This window comes from Chrysoperla carnea, chromosome 3 (genome assembly GCF_905475395.1).
Source record: "Chrysoperla carnea chromosome 3, inChrCarn1.1, whole genome shotgun sequence".
NCBI lineage: Eukaryota > Metazoa > Arthropoda > Insecta > Neuroptera > Chrysopidae > Chrysoperla > Chrysoperla carnea.
In genome coordinates, this window is record NC_058339.1 from 36,595,114 (window position 1) to 36,614,337 (window position 19,224).

The following is a 19,224-nucleotide window of genomic DNA, read 5'->3' on the forward strand; positions in this document are numbered from 1 at the left end:
TTTTCTTTAAAAAAATTTCCAATTACAAATTTTTACATATGTAAGGAATGTTTATGAAAATAAAAAACAAAATGGCGTAGCAAGGAAAAACACTTTATTTTCCCATTAATAGTTTTTTTTTTTTATTATTTAAATTATATAGGTGACAACATGTCACAAGAATTATTTTATCCACTAAAGCAGATATCAAATTATCATTTCAGTATTTCAGACATTTTTCAAGATAAATCAAAGTTGAACATAAACAAATTAAAATACGTATTTGATTTCATGCAACTGTGATGTGTCATGGTAAGTAGATTGAGAGAATGAACTCAAATTCTTTAGGATTCAATTTATGAACAATAGTGAAATATTGTTAAGAATTTAAGCCCATTCTTTACAAATAAGCGAAATTTTTTCAGATTTTAAAATTGTTCAGATATTAATAATCCAGTAATCTCAACACCGACGGAAAATTTTCTATTTTTTACAAAATAAGTTTTTCTAAAAATTTCTAAAATTAATATTACACATGAAGTGTGTTGAGAGTGTTGTAAACAATTTGACCTAATTAAAATCGTTATGCTAAAATAATTTTTTATAAAATCATAAATAAGAGAAATTTAATCAAAAATGTTTTTTAAACTAATAGTTGGGCTCAGGGTTTAAGCTCACTTTTAAACAAAATCTTAAAGACAATTATATTTTGCCGTTTGTAAGATACACACTCTATTAATTTATTCCAAATAGTAAACTAATTGATATATTAGTTTATATGCAAATAATAAAATTGAAAATAAAAGATTCCACTTTTAATTTCGAAACTGACTTACGAGTATTCCTTCCTATTTTTAAATTTTGATCAAGATCTCGTTACTAATATTTTTTATTCTAATTTACATAAGTTGCTGGTAGCTTTGTTTAACTCAAAATTAGCAATTATTTAAATTTCGTTTAATTCCTAATTAATTGCCCAGACATAATCGATCGCTAGAGACATGATTGCTAGACATAATCGAAATACTGTGCTATTCATTTTAAAAATTAATATCCGAACTCTGGAGTTTCATGTTATTTAAAAATAAAAAAAATGTCTGGTCATACTGAAATTTAATAAACTTATAGCAAGATCTGCCACCATTTTGATAATTTTTTTATACACACTGTAGTAGTTTTTATTAAAATATAAAAATTTAAAAGCGATCTTAAAGCGCTTTCGTATTTATCACATAATTTTTGTTTAAAAACATATTCTATACACAATTTTTAGTATTTTTAGTTTTTTTTTTAAGACATCGAAATAAATATACTGACATAGCAAGCTATAAGTCTATCAATCAATATAATAGATAAATTATATTTTTATCTAAATTTTTTTCAAATATAATAATTATATATACAATCAATTAATCATAATTAATTAACATTAAGATTTACAAAAAAATTTTCTGTTTTTTAAAAATAAAATGCGATCATATTATTAACTAGGTGTTTTGTTTTTTTACTCTTTTAAAGGTTGAGTTTTTTTTTATATGTACATTTTCAAGATTTTTTATATTTATTCTTTCTCAAAATGAATTTGGTAGATGATGAAGATTATAAATGATGTGTGATAGTGTCATTCATGCCGTTTCTTCATTTCTCAAAAGTAACTTTTTACATCTTTGTCTCAGATAACATTCAATGTCGTGGCAGGATGGAAGTGTTTCATCAAATAAAATTAACTTGGAATATGTTTGACCAGACAAAATGGTCGCCCAATGTGGAGCGTGGTTACAAATGATCATTAATTCTTAATTTATTATCAGTTTTCTAAATACTGAGCTTTTGATATACAGAAATTCCTCACCTGGTTTGATTAAACAACTTCTTTCATTAGGCACGTTTAATCTTTGTTTAATAGCAAATCTTTGATAATGAGCTATTTTGTCACTTTTTATTCATCGAAATTAACGAATGGAAGTCGAAATATTCATTATCAAAAATTCTGTAAATGCAGATATTTGTCTAGGTTAATCAAAACTACAATATTTACAAAAAATAGACCCTATTTGACAGAAACCTTTTTCTTAATGAAAAATGTTTTTATAGCAAACAAAAAAAGAAAGACAATTTCAGTCAAAAATTATTTTAATTTTGGTATGTTGTAGTTTCGATTTGATCTTAATGAATGTCTCCAATTGACCGAACTTGAAAAATAAATTCTTTTTAATCATCTTTTCTTTTTTCTTTAAAGAATAGCCAGTCACCAGTTGTTAATGTCTATTTAAAAATATTTAATTTCAATTAAGAGACTTTAATCAACTCAAAATTACCTTCATTTTTTACTGTCCCGTTCCTTGATTAATTTAAGGAGTTTGGACACGAGTTAATTGTCGTTTTAATCTACATATTAACAATATTGTTAGATACAAAATGCTGTTAGATCTAATCGTGGATATAAAAGCACATTTTTTTATTAGAAAGGTGGGACCATCCTCACTGCTTTGATATCTTTTGAACACAACATCATTTTTTGTCAAAATATTTAAAAAAAAAAAAAGATACATTTAGTATCTTTATCTTAATACTTCCTAACGCTTTGATTTACATAGCGACGAAATCTTGTCCAGGATCATGTTAGCGTCTTTAAATTAATGTAAAATTAAAGTTGATTGTGAACAACTGATGAATTAGTATCCTTTTTTTATTAAAAAAAAAAAAAAAAAAAAAGAAGAAGACAAGGGTAGATGCTTATATGATCAAAATGTTATCTGAGAACTTTTTTAATACTTAATCTTAAATATAAATCTAAAAGTATTTACGACGACATTCGAACTCGAATTATACACATTAGACAATAATTACCATTCTAACTACTGTTTTAATAATTGTACAAAATGAAAAAAATAATAATTAGTAAGAAAAATGAAAAACTTCTTCCAAAAAAAAAAAGGAGTTTAAAAAAATTACTATTAATCTCGTCGTCATGACCCATTTTTCTCTTTCTCACTGGCATTCAATATTATTAATTACTATACAATAAGTATGAAAGGCCTCTTAAAAATATAAAATATTTTTAAAAATTGTAGGACACGTTTTCTTTTTCTTTAAAACTCCAAACAATAAAAAAAAATCACTAATAAGTTTATAGATTTTTTGTTTTTGTTTTTAGACACACTTAAAAAAATATTTCTAGACAACTCTGAAAAATTCTGTGGAATATTGTGTATCACGATGGAAACGAATTTCCATTTAAAAAATTTGATAAATATTTAGGTATCCATTACATCATGTGACACATAGGCGTATTTTGCAGGAGTTGGAAGAGGATGAATGTTTCTTTTTATGAACCTATTGAGTTTTTCGCTTGATATAATTAATTTATTTCATTAAATTTCAATTAAAAAAAAAATTAATTATGATCGATCAATTAAAAAAAATTGAAAAACGCTTAATTGAAATTATTAAAAAATTTGACATGATGACCATTATCTCCAACAACAAAATTTTCTTGGATAAATTTAAACATTTTGAGATTAAATATTCACTTAAAATTGCATAAGTTTTTATTTGCAAACTTTCCTTGCTATCAAGTTCAATTTTTTATTACTGAATATGCCTAAAGCGATTTATGTGATTAAATTGATCCCTAGTCTTGAAAAAGAGGACTTATTCGGAGAAAAAGTATCAAAGATCTTACTTTGTAATATCCGAATCCTAAAATTAATTTCAATACTTAAATAATTTAAATAAAAATTTTAAAAAAATCGCATTTTCATTTTATATGCGAGTTAGAACGGCTTCTAATTACAATACGGATGGATCTCTTACGAATAAATGTTGTTTAGTGGTAAACCTTTAAATACAAATTTTATATCACCCATAAATTATTAAAATACAAAGAACTTATATATTGGGCTATATAAATTTTCGCTCGACTCTAATATTGTCTCTAGTTTCTTTGAGCCATTCGAACAAATCTCAATCCGAGATTTTCCTAGAGATTGGTCACCATGTAAATATTATGCGACACAACAAACTAAAATCGAATTATCTAATTTTGAAGAAACCAAATTACGTTTCTTTCAGTACAATAAATTATAATTTTTTCATTAATTATTAAAATAGACAAAAAAAATTTATATAATAAGATCAAATTAAATTTGTACACAGTAGTTGTTAGTGCGAAAACAGGTTCAAAATCAAGGTGGTGATACGCTTAGGAAAATTTAACCTAAGAATATACCTGTATACTCTCAAAATATCGTCGTAAATCTTAGATGATTGTAGTCACGCGGATGGCCTACTGAGCAATCAAAATAATTCGTTGGATGGTATGGAATTTTAAACAATTATGCAGTCAACAAATTATGCTTGTTTTCACGACAAATTTAAATAAATTTTCTCATCAAAATCCCCACCAATCAATTCAAAAATTCGTGTCTCTCAAACATACCAATTAATTTGTTTCTAAGAATACTGATGATTTAAATAAATAAATTAACGATGCTGTTTTATGATATTGAACCATTCGATTCTGTCGAGTTTTTTTGTGATTTAATTTGATTTTTACTTAATTTTTTAATTGTATCTACTTCATTCGAATTGGCAGCTGGATTTACGGATGCACGACGTGTTCGTATTACTAAATTAGGATTAGAGTACGGCGGAGGAGGAGGGGGTACAGCTGATGAACTGTTATTACCATTCACATGATTTACAGTTTTAGTTGTTTTTATTAACCATGAATCAATCTGTGTTTGTTTACCTTTATTTTTTTTCTCGGGGGATTTAGTTAAACGTAATCGCAATTCTAAACGTTCTTTTTTCGGTTTTTTTGTTTGTTCTTCAGATATTTCATCGGTTGTCGATGTTACTAAACTATCATCTTCAGCAGGTTGAGAACTATTACTATCGTCTAATACTTTTGTAGGTATATTAACCGGAATGTTTGAACTAGTAACCTCGGTTTGAGATTCAATTTCATCGACTTGTTGTGATTCATCAATCTCGGTCTGTTCAGAAACAGAATTGTCATCTAATTTCATTTTTTTTGCATTCCGATTGCCGAACTGCTTTTTTATACGCCGAATTACTTTACGATTTATATTATTTGGTTTTTTAACACGAGGTGTTTTTGTTTTTGATGGTGTGGGACAACGATTATTGACTGGTTTGACACCGGGTAATATTGGACTAACATCTAATGTCCACAAATTAATTTTAACTGTACCGCGTGATCTAGTGCGTGGACTTTCTTCATCTAATTGACTTACACATTTTTTACTACTATTGTTTGGAGTTTTAGAATTTATGATTGATGGACCGATCGATGAAATGTCTGTACCTAACGATGAAATATTTGACCCACTATCCTGTTCATCCCAGCTAATTTCTGAATCAGTTGATAAACTATTTTTATCATTATTCTCTGGTTGTGATTCCGTACTTTCAGAATTTTTACTCGCTGATGTTGTCGTCGATTCTTTGTTATTCTTTTTTAATGTTACAATTTTCCGACGAAGTTTTACTTTACGGTTTTTAGTAACCAATCGACGTTTCTTATTTTTAACTATAGCTAAACGTTTATTAATGGGTTTTTTAACACTAGTATTATTAACCTGATTTACTGCATCCTCGCGTGAAAATGTTAGTAGATCGTCTTCTTCACGTAACAACTGTTTTCTAGCTTCTTCCTCTTTCCGCAATGATGCTAAACGATTTGCTTCCCATTCTAATTTTTGTGCTTCAATTTCCGCTTCAGCAGCAGCCAATTGTTGGGCAGACCATGCAGCATCATTTTCTTCAACAAATCGCATTGCGTATAATTCTATTGGCGACAGCTGAAAAAAATTTATTTTTTAAAAATTGTAGTTAAACAGTAAATAACGACATAATTTTTCCAGGTAAAATTTCAGACAAATGCCTCGAATGTCAATCTTGATAAAACTCAATGTAAGTAAAACACTTATATTAAATTTTCAGTCAAAATAGTAAAGTTATCATCATTTAAAAAAATAAAAAAGTCGAATAGAACTAGGAATGTATGTATTACCTGTTTAATTAAATTTTGAACTTCTTGTTCCGCTTTACTTAATTCTGGTTCGGGTGCAACATTCTCAACAGCGGCCGTACTTTCTGTGACAGTACGTTCCTCTTCTAACGGTATACTCTCATCAAATTCAGCAAGCTCAGCAACAGCCTCAGCTTTCGCAGTTCTCGCTGCCTGAACATCTTGCTCATCTTCACATGCAGCCAAAGCATTTTCCAAAGCACCCATTGCTGAACGATCTTCAACCGGAGATGGCGGAGACTGAAAAGAAAAAAAAATTTTATATTCTAATAATTCAATAATCAATGGTAAAAAAATTTTTAATTATTGCTTTTATGAAACTATGTAAGTTTTGAATTTAAAAAAAAAATAAAAAAATTTATTTCTTTAACTTGGTTATCAAACTCTTTATTCTGCCTTCATGTTAGTAGCGAAAAAAATATAAAAATTTGTTCTCGCTTCGGAAATGAAGGCATTACATAAAATAATGAGTTATATATTAGAAAAAAAAACATTAGTACTCACTTGATTATCGAGTTGTTTTTGTAATCTTTCTTTACGTTCCTTCTCACGATCGACAACCTCAGCCATTCTTGTTGAAGCATCTTCGTTGGTATTAACATTAAATAGATCTTGTATAGTTGACTGTAAGAAAAAAAAAGATGATGATAATGAGATATTTTCAAAAAACAGATTTAAAAGTATGGTTAAAAGTATTTTACAATTTTTCCAGAAAAAATTTCAGACAAATGCCTCGAATGTCAATCTTGATAAAACTCTATATAAGTAAAACACTCATATTAAATTTTCAGTCGAAGTAGTAAAGTTATCATCATTAAAAACATTCCGTAATCATACAAAGGTTTATTTAAGGTATCATTACTTTCTCGCAAGCTTAATAACTCATAAAATTTACGTTACTTACACTTTTGAAATATGCCGTCGTAAAATTACCACCTTCTATTGCTAAATCACCCAACATTCGTTTTTGGTTTGCTTTCTTCAAAATATTTTCCTCAATTGTCATTTCACTAACCAACCTGTAAATAAACAAAAAAAATAATAATAATAAAAATATCTATCCTGATTAAAAATTTACAAATTCTTCTTTCAAAAGGAAATGTAGTGGAACAACCACCCTGAATATTAATAGAAAATATTATCCAGGCCAAAAGTACACGAACTTACTTTACTTTCTTAAACAATCGATACCGTATTTAAAACATGTACCAACTACTTGGCAGAAAGGTAAAATTTCAAAATATAGTAAAATTTGTAAATACCTGTAAATATGCACATCTCTAGTTTGTCCAATTCGATGACATCGATCTTGTGCTTGTGCATCCATGGTTGGATTCCAATCCGAATCATAAAATATAACTGTATCCGCACCCGTTAAATTTACACCAACACCACCCGATCGGGTTGATAAAATAAATGCGAATATTCGTTTATCACCATTAAAACGTTCCATTAATACCTTGAGAAATATTTAAAAAACTTGTTAATATTTCGAGGATAAAATTTTTTCAATTTGCAAATTTATAGACTTTCTTTTTAAAAGAAAATGTAATGGAACAATTACCCTGAATATTAATAGAAAATATTATTCAGGCCAAGAGTACACAAATTTACTTTTCTTTCTTAAACAATCGATATCGTATTACAAAACATATATCGACTACTTGGCAGAAAGAAAAAATATCAAGCAAAATTCTATCTTCTATTCTATTCTTTGTGATTTTTAAAATTAATTAAGACCCAAAAGTCACGAAAATCCATTTCATATGATTACTAAACCAGTACTTTCTAAAAAATTGCTTGGAAACTAAGCAAAAAAAATCGCATCTAGACGTACTGGATGCGATTTTCGGCATTGGGCGCGGAATAGCTTTAAACATACGGAAAAAAATTCGGAGAAATTAAAAATTTTTAATTGCAAAACCTCCGCAGTTTTTTTTTTTCTTCATATAATGAGTTTTTCTATGACGGCGAGCCAAGACTAAAGGTCGCCACGGGTGTAGCTCTCTTGCGAGCAAAGCGAGTTATTCATTTAGACGTCAAATGAATTGATTTTTTGTGGTTTTTATATCTTGTTTACCCTATACATATATTCCAAAAGTAGAGGTGATACAAATTTCAAGTTAAAACTTAAAAACGACAAAAATTTAATGTAAATATTTTTTGATGCTTCCTTTATTTTCCTAATTTCCATAATAAGTCCTGGCTAATCATATAACCTAATAATTCCCAGTTTGTTGCCACTCTGGTAAGATAAAAATGAAAAGCTTTATTTGTTTGTTTTTTTTTTTTTTTACAAAGCGTTTTTGTCTAGAACCGCCGACAGTATCTTCTAATAATTAATATTGTCACTTTTCGGTATGAAAAAATTGTATTCAACACCTGAAAAATGGAATGTGGATGGGCCCGCCTCTTTCCGAAATTTTGCTTAAAATGAAACCTTACCTGCCGTTGATCAACTTTTGTCGTACCATCTAATCTAAGATATATATGCCCATGATAATTTAAAAATGATTCCAGAACATCCAACATTCTAGTCATTTGAGTAAAAATTAGGACACGATGTCCTTCAGTCTTCAATTTTCTTAATAATTTATCTAATGTTTGAAGTTTACCTAAAGACGAACAAAAAAATTAGCCTAGAGATATATTTTTTTATACCATGAAATGTCACTCTTACTTACCACAATCGAATTGTATTAGACGAGGATCAGGAAATTGTGTTGCCATATTTCTCGCTATAGTATGTAACGGTGCACATGGTCCCGACAAATGATGTCTTAAATAATATTCCATCCGCTGTTCTTCCCATAGTTTACCAGGAGGTGGGTGTGATACATGAACTTTAGGAATTGGTGCTTGGACAGCAGGAACAAAAAATACATAACGATCTAAAATTTCTTTTAACTCGTGAATATAATCTTCAACAGAATGAATTGATTGGCGTAAGGTTTTTGAATGATGCCAGGAGAAGCCTTTTTCACGTTCAAGTGCAACTCGACGACAATAACTATACCCTCGCGCAGTCCAGGGCGTGGTATCACGATATGCAGGATGTTCATCGTAAATATTTTCATTTGTTGTGAAAACATTACATGCATTTCGTAAATCTTCCCCGTAAAGTGGAAAAGCAGAACAACGTTCTTCATTCACACGTGCTAGAATTGATAGTTTTGTTTCGCGAGCTTTCCGTTTTCTCCGTTCTATAATAGCCTGAAAAAAGCAAATATTTATAAAATTTTGGTATTCAAAACTTTAACTGTTAAGTTGAGTTTAAGATTCAGACAAATGCCTCGATGGTCGATCAATTCGAAATCAATTATAAGTAAGACACTCATAATCAATTTTCTCGATAATATGTATTTTTTATCATCATTAATATCCCTAGAATTATTCTGCTAATTAAACAAAGCAACACACAAATTTGTTATCCAGAGTCCTACTTGAAAGAAATTCGTAAGTCAGATTTTCTTGTTACAGGACTCTAACGAAGCCAAACGCCTCGCAGAACGTGAAACGAGACGAATACCCAAAATGTAATATCGTCGAAGATTCCCATATTATACACAAGACATTTTAATTTTGATTCACGATTCAGTTTGCCAAATCATTGACAAACAATTGATGTCTCTATTTTGGCCCCAATATGGTCATTTGAAAAAATTAATCTACGAATGTTGGTGATATTTGCCTCAATTGTATCTATTCGGAGTACAAATTTGTCGATAAAGAAACCAAATTTGGTAGTCCGAATATTTTTTAGTTTATTGAAAACATACTCAAATTGAATAGTTTTAATTGCTTTGTTTACTAGATTAAAAATTATAGTAGAAACATATTTTGTGTACTTACATCATAAAATGGGCTTTTTGGTTCCTCAGATTTTGATGCATTTTTGATAGCTTGCAATTCTGCTTGCCTTTGATTGGATGAAATTTGAGTAAGTAATTGATTAACTAATGTTGCATTTAATGGTTGCGAGATTGTCACGCTGGGTGTTGATGGAGTTGATTTATCAGGTGATGCTGTTGAATTATGATTTGTTTCTACGGGTTGAACTTGTTGTGGCTGTTGCTGAAACTAAAAGTAAATTCATTGGTGAGGCGCTTTAAAAGACTTAAGACAAAATATCTGCAAAGGAATTCCCGTAACAAAATACAACAATTAAAAAAAATAGATACTAAAATCAGAAAATATCAACAAAAAAGAATATTTACTAAAATTTTATTCCTTAAATTTTGAATTAAGGGATAAAAATAATTAAATAAAAAAAATTAATATTTTCTAAAAAATACATATTCTAAAAAAATTAACTTACTTGTGGGATAGAAGTCGCTACTGTTGGAATAAAAACTGTTCTTGTATTCATATTGGTATTAATTACACGACCGGCCGAAGAAACATTCGCCACAATTGGACTTTTAGATAATACTGCTAAACGTTGGCCACTCGATGTCATTACTGTAAAAAATAATTGCAATTTTAAAATTTGACTCTTCAATCCAAAATTTATCAAGCGTTTATTTTGGTTAATTATTTGTTAACTTCCATAAATGTAAGCTCCAGGCCCCAAAAAACAATGAAGGAATAAGTTTACAAAACGCAAGATGATAATGATAAAATAAGCTTTCATTTTATCAAAAATTGGTAAGTGAAGGGGTCATCCACAAAATATGTGATTCTCAACATATGAAAAAGTAAGAATTCTGATGTAAGTAATTTTATATACATTTTCAAACAAAATCGCCACTATTCTAAAACAAAAATCAAGAGCTCTCAGACCGATACCTAATGATCTTCCTGTCCATGCTAACATCAATCAACTACCTTCTAATTAAGAGAAAGTTGAGTAATTCTAAAAGCAAGAACGGAAAATTAATACTGGTCATAATTTAATTATTATTTTACATTTATGAAATTTAACTGTAGGGAAGTTCTAGATAGAGTATACGATGTGGCTGATATACTCATGCTGGCCTTCACATTTTATCTTGCAATGTTGCAAAAGTTAATGCAATAAATACAAAAACAGATCGACATTGCAGGTTAAGGTGACACAGTCACTACTGTCCTCTTCATTGAAACTGAAATACTATAATTATGATTCATGAAGAGTGAGGAAAAGTGAGTTATTCAGAATTTTTTTTTAAGTTGTTCAACGCTTTTAGACCAAGTAAGACCTCTAAATTTGTTTTTTCTAAAATTACCGGATATACGATTATTTATGTTAGAAAATATCTTAAATCAGTACGTCAGAATATTTTGTTTATAATTATTTTTTATATTTTTTGGAAGTCTATGAAAAAAATATAGAGAAAAACATGAGAGATTTTGTTTTTATCTATGAAATGTTGAAATTTGTATTTTAATGATTCATTACACAAAAATCACACGTCAGAGATCATCACTTATTTTTTTTTATAAATGTTATTTTGATAAATTGCTATCCAACAGTCATTTTTTTGGACTGATAGATTTATGGTTAAAGAAATTGGCTCGGTCACACGTTAGGCCATTTTCTCTGTTTTTAACAAAACAAGGACGGGGGTGGGGAGGATTCTTTGTTAAGATATTTTGTGAATGACCCCTAAGATGAATAATGATGTTCGTTACCTGCAGATGTGATAGGTTGAAGCTGTGGAGACTGGGATGCAGATGTAGCAAGTAATATATGTTTACCAGCATGTACAAATTGTGTTATTTGGGGAGCGCCATCTGTTTTCAATTGATTTGTTGCTGAATTTAAAGATATTGTTTTTACTACATTTGGGTGTTGTACTAGTTGCAATGAATAACTTTGTACACCAGGATTGTTAGTAACTCGAAATTTTAATCCTGTATAGGGCAAAATTTTATCTGAATTTAAAAAAAAAATGTGTGTGTGTACAAATTTCATTACCAAAATACAAATTTATTTCACAAAAAAAGAAAATTAAATTGGAAAACAAAAACTGGAAAAAGATCTACAAAAAATAAAAACCAAAAAGGAAGCCCCAATTTCGAAAATGACATGTCTTGGTATAAATAATTTATTTATTTATAAATAGAACATATTTATAAAGCAAATGTATGAAGTTATTGAAATAAGTACCGGAAATATTGAAAGTATTCAGCTGAAAATATTTTTGAACATGTTCATGAAAAATTGTAGTAAAATTCAATTTAAAGGGATTGTCTATTCGCTTAGATCATTAGTGTCCCTTTTCTAAATTGAACCTTCGAACAACTATTTAAAATTGAACTAATTCTATAATAAATGACCCAAGTTGGATCTATCGAAGTGTGTTGTGATTTTTTAAACGAAAATTCAAATATATTTTATTGTTTTCACAGAGATTTAAGAATTATATTAAGTTTCATGTTTCTTAATTTTTAACTTGAATTTCAGAATCGAAAGTCATTTTTTAAACTTTTCGTAAAACTCTTGCATTTAAAATTTTACAGTATAAAATTCAAATCTCAGTTTTCGTGCTTTACGGAAAATTTTATCTTCAAAAAATTTTTATGGCAATAATAGTAGTAATTGAAGCTAGACTGAATATGTTTAAATGAAAAATAAATGGAAGAAAAAAAAAATGAAAATTTACTTATCACATCAAAAAAACGAAAATTAACATTTTAAAACAAGCAGTAATTAAGGCCCATCGAAATTGAACTTGATTTTGGTAATTGTAAAAAATTTTTGCAAGAGCTATCTACACCAATTTTAGGACGCAAAACTGTGCCGATAGTACGTACAATTTGCAATTCAGTGCAAAAACAAGTGTCACAAGGCTTCACTATAAACACAAAAGTGAAGGTGCAAAACCAACCAAGCAGGCATCACATTGGTTTACATTTTTTACACATAAAATATTACCATCACTGTAGGTTCAAAAATATTAAGATGTGAATTTTCTTTTATAGCTTATACGAGTGCATATAAATTATTTCAAAGTTAAGTTTGGATTTTTAATTGCTCTTGGAATGAAAAAAGAGACAAATAAAATAAAAACCCATGCGACCGACATAAAAAAAATTACACATCGAATTTTGTATAAATTTAACCTTAATTAAAAGCAATGTAAATGAAAGTTAAAAAATAAATAAACTTCTTTGTTTTCACTTTTTGCCTTCATTGTTCCGAAAATTTAGCTATATACCGGAAAATCGAATTTCTACTTTGCGTCTAATTTCTTCGATTCAAACATATTTCATCATTAATAGAATTAACTAAATATACCTAACTTTAATCTACCCTGCTTGTACATCCTTCAAAAGCATAAAAAAACCATTGAATTAAGAAATAGGCATGTCCTACGTTTGTTTATTTTTACAAACGAAAGAGGTCAGCTACAATTCTTCTATTTTGAATTTTATTTCGAATTATTCAAGTTCAAATCGAAACACCCTTTTATATTAGTGAAAAAAAAAAAAATTGAAGTAAAATCTTTAAGCCACTTACCAGTTTGCGCTTGCTGCGTGGTGGTATTCTGTAAAGTTTGTGTTTTATTTAATGCAGTCGTTGTTGCCGCCGATGGTCTTGCATTAATTACAGTATTATTGGGCAAAGGTTTAGTTTCTTTTGGTTCACCCAATTTAATATTAATTTTAATTTGACCTTTTGGACATGGCGGTGGTGGTTCTGGTGCACTATCGATCTCTTCAATTAATTTCCTAGGTAAACTTAATTGTTTAATACGATGAGCGTCAACAGCTGTCATTGATTCCTCTAGTTTTGCCAGTAAGAAATGTCGCGAAAATAAATCGATACTCTAAAATAAACAAAGTTTTCTTAAGTATTTTTTGAGAGAAATGAAAAAAAAAAAAAATTTCATAATATTTTCAGACAAATGCCTCGAACGGTCAATCACTCAAAATTTAATATAAATAAAACATTTATAGGAAATTTTCAGGTTTAAAGTGTAAAGATATCATCACCAAAATGAAATATAGAAATATACAATAAGTCCCTTAAAATTCAAAATGTACTTACATTTAACGGATCGTAATCTAATAGACCATACACAAGTGATGCGGTATTAAAAACAATACCCTCCATTTGAAATGGTGACACAGTTGGACGAACTTCAAATAAATTTGGATGGTTGCATACTTTACGTAATTGCATCAACACATTTATAACGCTTAATAGATTTCCTGTTGCTAATGTTTCTCGTGTTCTGAAAAACATTTCTATGTAAAACAAAATTGATCAATGTAATGTTACATTACTACTAAACATTAGAAGAGAAACTTTTACACAGATTTGTTCGACTTTTTGTTTTACAACTAGCTTCAAAGTATCTTCTTTTTAATAAATATACTCTTCCCGAAAAGGAATCGCCAGAAATTTTTAAATGATATCTACAAAATAGTCAATTCTATCGATATTATGAAATGCTTAAAAATAGAAAAATTTCCCTAATAATTTGAGAATCTGTACTTTTCGAAAAGATTGTCTTTGATATACATTAGAATTTTTCATTGCAAGCAAATTATGTAGAATTTATTCGGTTATATGTAATTGTTTTCAACCAAATATGTTTGAATTTTAAATTAGAGATTAATATTAAAGACAAAGTTTCGCTTCTATTGTATGTTATTCATAAAAAAAAGAATTCATCCTATTTTAAACTGAAGTTTAAAAAAATATTAAGCACATACTTTGCACGGGACATAAAATCATCATACAAATATCTTTGCCGTTTTGATAAACGACATAATACAACATGTTCATATTTCTTTGGCATTTGTTTTTCAACTTCACTTTTTAATCTGCGCAGCAGAAATGGACGTAAGACCTACAAAATAAATTAAAAAACTTTTAATAAACTAACACTTTTGTGAAAAATTATCTCATAAAAAATACAAAGGAAATTTAATTGTAGAGAAGTTCTAGATAGAGTACACGACTTTTCTAATGTACTCATGCTGGCCTTCGCATTTTACTCTTGCAACGTTGCAAAAGTTAATGCAATAAATATACAAAAACTGATCGACATTGCAAGCAAATATGGTGAAACTATGCTAATTAAAAATATAGGCTTACCTTATGTAATCTTTTGATAATACTTTCATTATATTCTGAATTCCCTTCAATCATTCCTGTGACTGGATTTGAAAACCATTCTTTAAACTCACGATGTGATTGAAACACATTTGGCATTAAAAAGTGCATCAAAGACCATAATTCCATTAAGTTGTTTTGTAATGGTGTACCAGTTAATAGTAGACGCCTAGTAAAAATTGATATTGAAATATTGAAACATTTGAAAATTTTTCGATTAAAACTAGTGCTGAACATTTAAGAATTATTTTTAATGTTTAGAATTTAACTGTAGAGAAGTTCTAGATAGAGTATACGATGTGGCTAATATACTCATGCTGGCCTTCGCATTTTATTCTAGCAATGATGCAAAAGTTAATGCAATAAGTACAAAAACTGATCGACATTGCAATTTGTTTGAAATTATTTTTAATTAATTCATTCTAGGTAAATGATAGAAGTTTCCAAAAGAGGAGAATTGTATTGCTGATCGAAAGTACATAAAATTACAAAATTGTTATAAGTATATTATTTTATAAAATTAGAAAAAAAAACCATAATTGATACCAATTCTTAAAATACTAAATACATACCATAACAGTCAAAATAAAATTGTATATTAAATAATTTACTTGAAAATTATTATTAAATAATATGCAATAAATATACATTTCGCTAAATATCGATATTTTAATTACAACGCGGCGATAGCCATTATTAGCTAATTTAATCGTAAAACAAATAACAACCATTTTATTTCAAATTATAAAAATTTAAAAAAAAAAAAGTTGCCCGAGGTAATTAGAAATATTTAATTATTAAATTTCAAATCGATAATAACTTAAATTGATGTTTTACTAGTTAATAAATGATTATAATCTTCCACGTGGTAGTCACTTTGACTAATATCAAGCTAATGGCGTCGCCTTTTGTTGTTTTGAATATTAGCAGCTAGAACGGAGACAGCGATTAGTTTTGCTAATTTTGAGGGGGGAGAAAAATATTATGCGCGAGCAATTAAATTAATGGCTGCGTCTGGCCGATATGAGAATCCTTGGTATCAATAATTAATATTTTTTAACATAGATAGATTACCGTCAAACTCTTAATTACTCGAGTACAATTCATCTCTATCATCTCTCAAGCTTTTTTGTCCGTATTAGCTGTATAAATCAAAGCTGTAGATTATCGATATATTGGTTGCTAAATATCTAAAGAGATCTGATAAATAATACTTTTGAAAAATAACACAAACGTAAAAACGATTTTGATTTTGACTGGGTTCGATCAAAGGGCTTCTGATTTCACAGTTCGGTAGTGACATATCCATCACGCTCCAACCGCTTATGTTCAAATTTAATTGAAAATCTTAGAAATAAAAATTAAATGGTTATTTTAAATTTGATTAGCTTTTATTTTGCGTCGAATTTACGAGATGTTGTCTGAAATCGTAGAAGAGGATGATATTATCCCTGATTTTGTTTTTAAACAATCATATAAACAAATTTGAATATAAACTTTTTTATGCTTGTTTAATTTATAACACAAAGTTATCGTCTGGTTGAGTATAAAAAATGATTCCTAATTGCCCATCATTAGCAAATAATAATTTTAAAAAAAAATACTTACTGTTGAGTTTGGAAATTTAATAAAAGTTGCCATCGTTGTGATTTAAAATTTTTAATATTCTGAGCTTCATCTAAAATTAAATATTTCCATTTTTTTCGTCGAAAACTTTGATGATCTTGTATAACTAATTTATACGATGTAATACAAATATGGAATGCATTCGGTTTTGTCCAACCAGTACGTTTTAATTTTCGTTCTTTTTGTGTACCATAATATGTTAAAATTTTAAAACCAGGACACCATTTTTTACATTCCATTTCCCAATTTAACATTACTGATGTTGGTACAATTATTAAATGTGGTCCCCAATCTTCTTTTTCACATGCTAAATGTGCTAAAAGTGCAATTGTTTGTATTGTTTTACCTAAACCCATCTCATCCGCTAGAATTCCATTTAATTTGCGATCAAACATTGTTACTAGCCAATCCAAACCGATGTGTTGATACTCCCGTAAAGTATGTTTTAGTAAAAATGGTATGGGCGTTACCACCTGCAATCAAAATTAACAAATATCTTATGAAGCCCCTATTTATTTTGGCAAGATTTGTTCAAAATTTTCACCAGAAATTGTGATTATTAGGTCAGGGATGCAATATTACTAATCAAAAAATACCCTCCCTTGCTCATTAATTAACATATTGTTTTCGAAAAATAATTTCCATAAGTGGGGATGTCAAATTAAATTGATTTTTGACGAATTGATGAATGAATGAATGATTGAATGAATTTATAACAGAACGGTAGGCGACGAATTATAAGCGATAAGCAACAGAACTGTCCAATGAACAAAGAATTCTTTGATAACTATACATAGTGCTTTGGAATCCATCGCCTGCTGGTCGCTCCGGTGTGAATTAACCAGAATGAACATATTGAAATTAGAAAGTTAAATTTTTTAATATTTAAATTACAAATATAATTTTAGTTATTTAATAATTTAAAATATTGTTTTACTGTAGAGAAGTTCTAGATAGAGTATACGATGTGGCTAATATACTCATGCTGGCCTTCGCATTTTAATCTAGCAATGTTGCAAAAGTTAGTGCAATTAATACAAAAACTGATCGACATTGCAAGAAATGACAATAAATGAGTAATTCATTTGATTTTCAAAAAAATCAATCATACTAAGTTATTTTTTATGGTAACATTATTCTCTGAGAGAAAAAAGGGCTAGAGAAAAATTCCAAGAATATAAAAGAAAGAGTGACTTACACTTGTCGAAGACAGCGTGTTTCCTTTAGGTTGTATACTTTCTGCAATTGCAGCGACATCGTTAAATAAATTATCCTTATTCTCAGCCTTATCTCCATCCTCTTTCGATGTATCATCCAGCAATGATTTTAAACCTAAATTATCTTTTGAATCTTCTTCACTTTCAGATTCAGAATGATCAAGTTCTGAATCTGATCCACCATCACTATCTGCAGAATTGTCCTCTTTCTCACTATTATTGTCACTATCAACATCATCACTATCAACTTCCTCGTCATCTTCACTTTCTGATTCATCCTGTACATCCATAGAATTCTCTTCAGGTGGTGGCATTGAGCTGTACATTTTCTTTAATTCTTCAATATCCATTTCAGCCATTTTATTTAGTTCGTCAAGTTCTTTCTTATGATCTTGTTCACCTTCTGCCTTTTCTTGTTCCAAAATTGTATCTTCCAAATCGGATTCATCATTTTCGGAATCCATTGTGAATTCTTCGTCACCTTTACGATCAGCATTGTCTTTATTTGATTCTGATTCACTCTCGTTATCAGATGGTAATTCTTTATTTCGATTTTCTAAATAATCAGCAGGTAATTCACTGATTAAAGTGTCTAAATCCATTTCAGATTCGCGTTGCAGTGCTGCTAGTTCTTGAGCCTCATCCGTTGCTTCAGCTTCGGCTAAAGCAATTGTTTCTTCATCATCATCAGATGATTGATTGCCAGGGTTAAATTCATCATCAGATCCATGCCCACTTGGGGATGGTATCCTGGATGAAGTCGCACTTTCAGGCACTGTATTTGAATCATTTGGAACTCCACTTTTATTCATACCTTCGGCTAACAATTGGGAATATTTTTCTGTTTGATCAACAATAAAGCTCAAATGTTGATCTAAAGCTTGTTTTCGTTTTTCCTCAAGGCGTGTTTGCTGTTTGTACTCAACAACTTTCTCAATATTTTGCCAAAATTGACGTACTTCACGTGACATATACGCTGCAATCCGTCGTAATTGTAGTTCTTGAGCTTTTTCGGCTTTTTGAGCGGCCACTGCTTTATCTTGAAAGTATTTTTGTACCATACGAGCACATTTTTTAGCTGCTGCTTTTTTCCATTTACGTTCTTGAGCGAAATCAGCTGAGAGCCAAACCATTTCTTCTAGAAGATAATCCCAATGTACTTTAGCTCGATGTGGTTCTTGAACACGAGGTAATCGTTTTTCTGTCCAAAGACCATCGCGTTGTAGCTCACTAATTCTTTGCATGACATAAGCTTCCTAAAAAATTAAGAATTTCAAATTAAGAAGCAACTAATT

The 19,224-nt window shown here is 29.1% G+C and overlaps 1 protein-coding gene across 2 annotated transcripts in view; it reads right to left on the reverse strand.

Annotated features, from left to right (window-relative positions):
• The window catches only part of LOC123295678 (helicase domino), a 36,223-nt gene that overhangs the window by 6,449 nt on the left and 10,550 nt on the right, over window positions 1-19,224 (reverse strand). Inside the window, exons 5-20 of one of the 2 annotated variants that reach the window (XM_044877099.1) lie at window positions 17,911-19,185; window positions 16,695-17,185; window positions 15,069-15,255; window positions 14,684-14,820; window positions 14,013-14,199; window positions 13,482-13,791; window positions 11,651-11,872; window positions 10,356-10,498; window positions 9,890-10,117; window positions 8,722-9,250; window positions 8,483-8,652; window positions 7,300-7,496; window positions 6,942-7,056; window positions 6,542-6,661; window positions 6,020-6,277; window positions 5,586-5,807 (exon numbers count right to left, since the gene is read on the reverse strand). In XM_044877099.1, the coding sequence (XP_044733034.1) occupies window positions 5,586-5,807; window positions 6,020-6,277; window positions 6,542-6,661; window positions 6,942-7,056; window positions 7,300-7,496; window positions 8,483-8,652; window positions 8,722-9,250; window positions 9,890-10,117; window positions 10,356-10,498; window positions 11,651-11,872; window positions 13,482-13,791; window positions 14,013-14,199; window positions 14,684-14,820; window positions 15,069-15,255; window positions 16,695-17,185; window positions 17,911-19,185 (4,791 nt within the window). The remainder of the gene's footprint in view (window positions 1-5,585; window positions 5,808-6,019; window positions 6,278-6,541; window positions 6,662-6,941; window positions 7,057-7,299; window positions 7,497-8,482; window positions 8,653-8,721; window positions 9,251-9,889; window positions 10,118-10,355; window positions 10,499-11,650; window positions 11,873-13,481; window positions 13,792-14,012; window positions 14,200-14,683; window positions 14,821-15,068; window positions 15,256-16,694; window positions 17,186-17,910; window positions 19,186-19,224) is intronic. The other variant, XM_044877100.1, reaches the window with a different exon arrangement.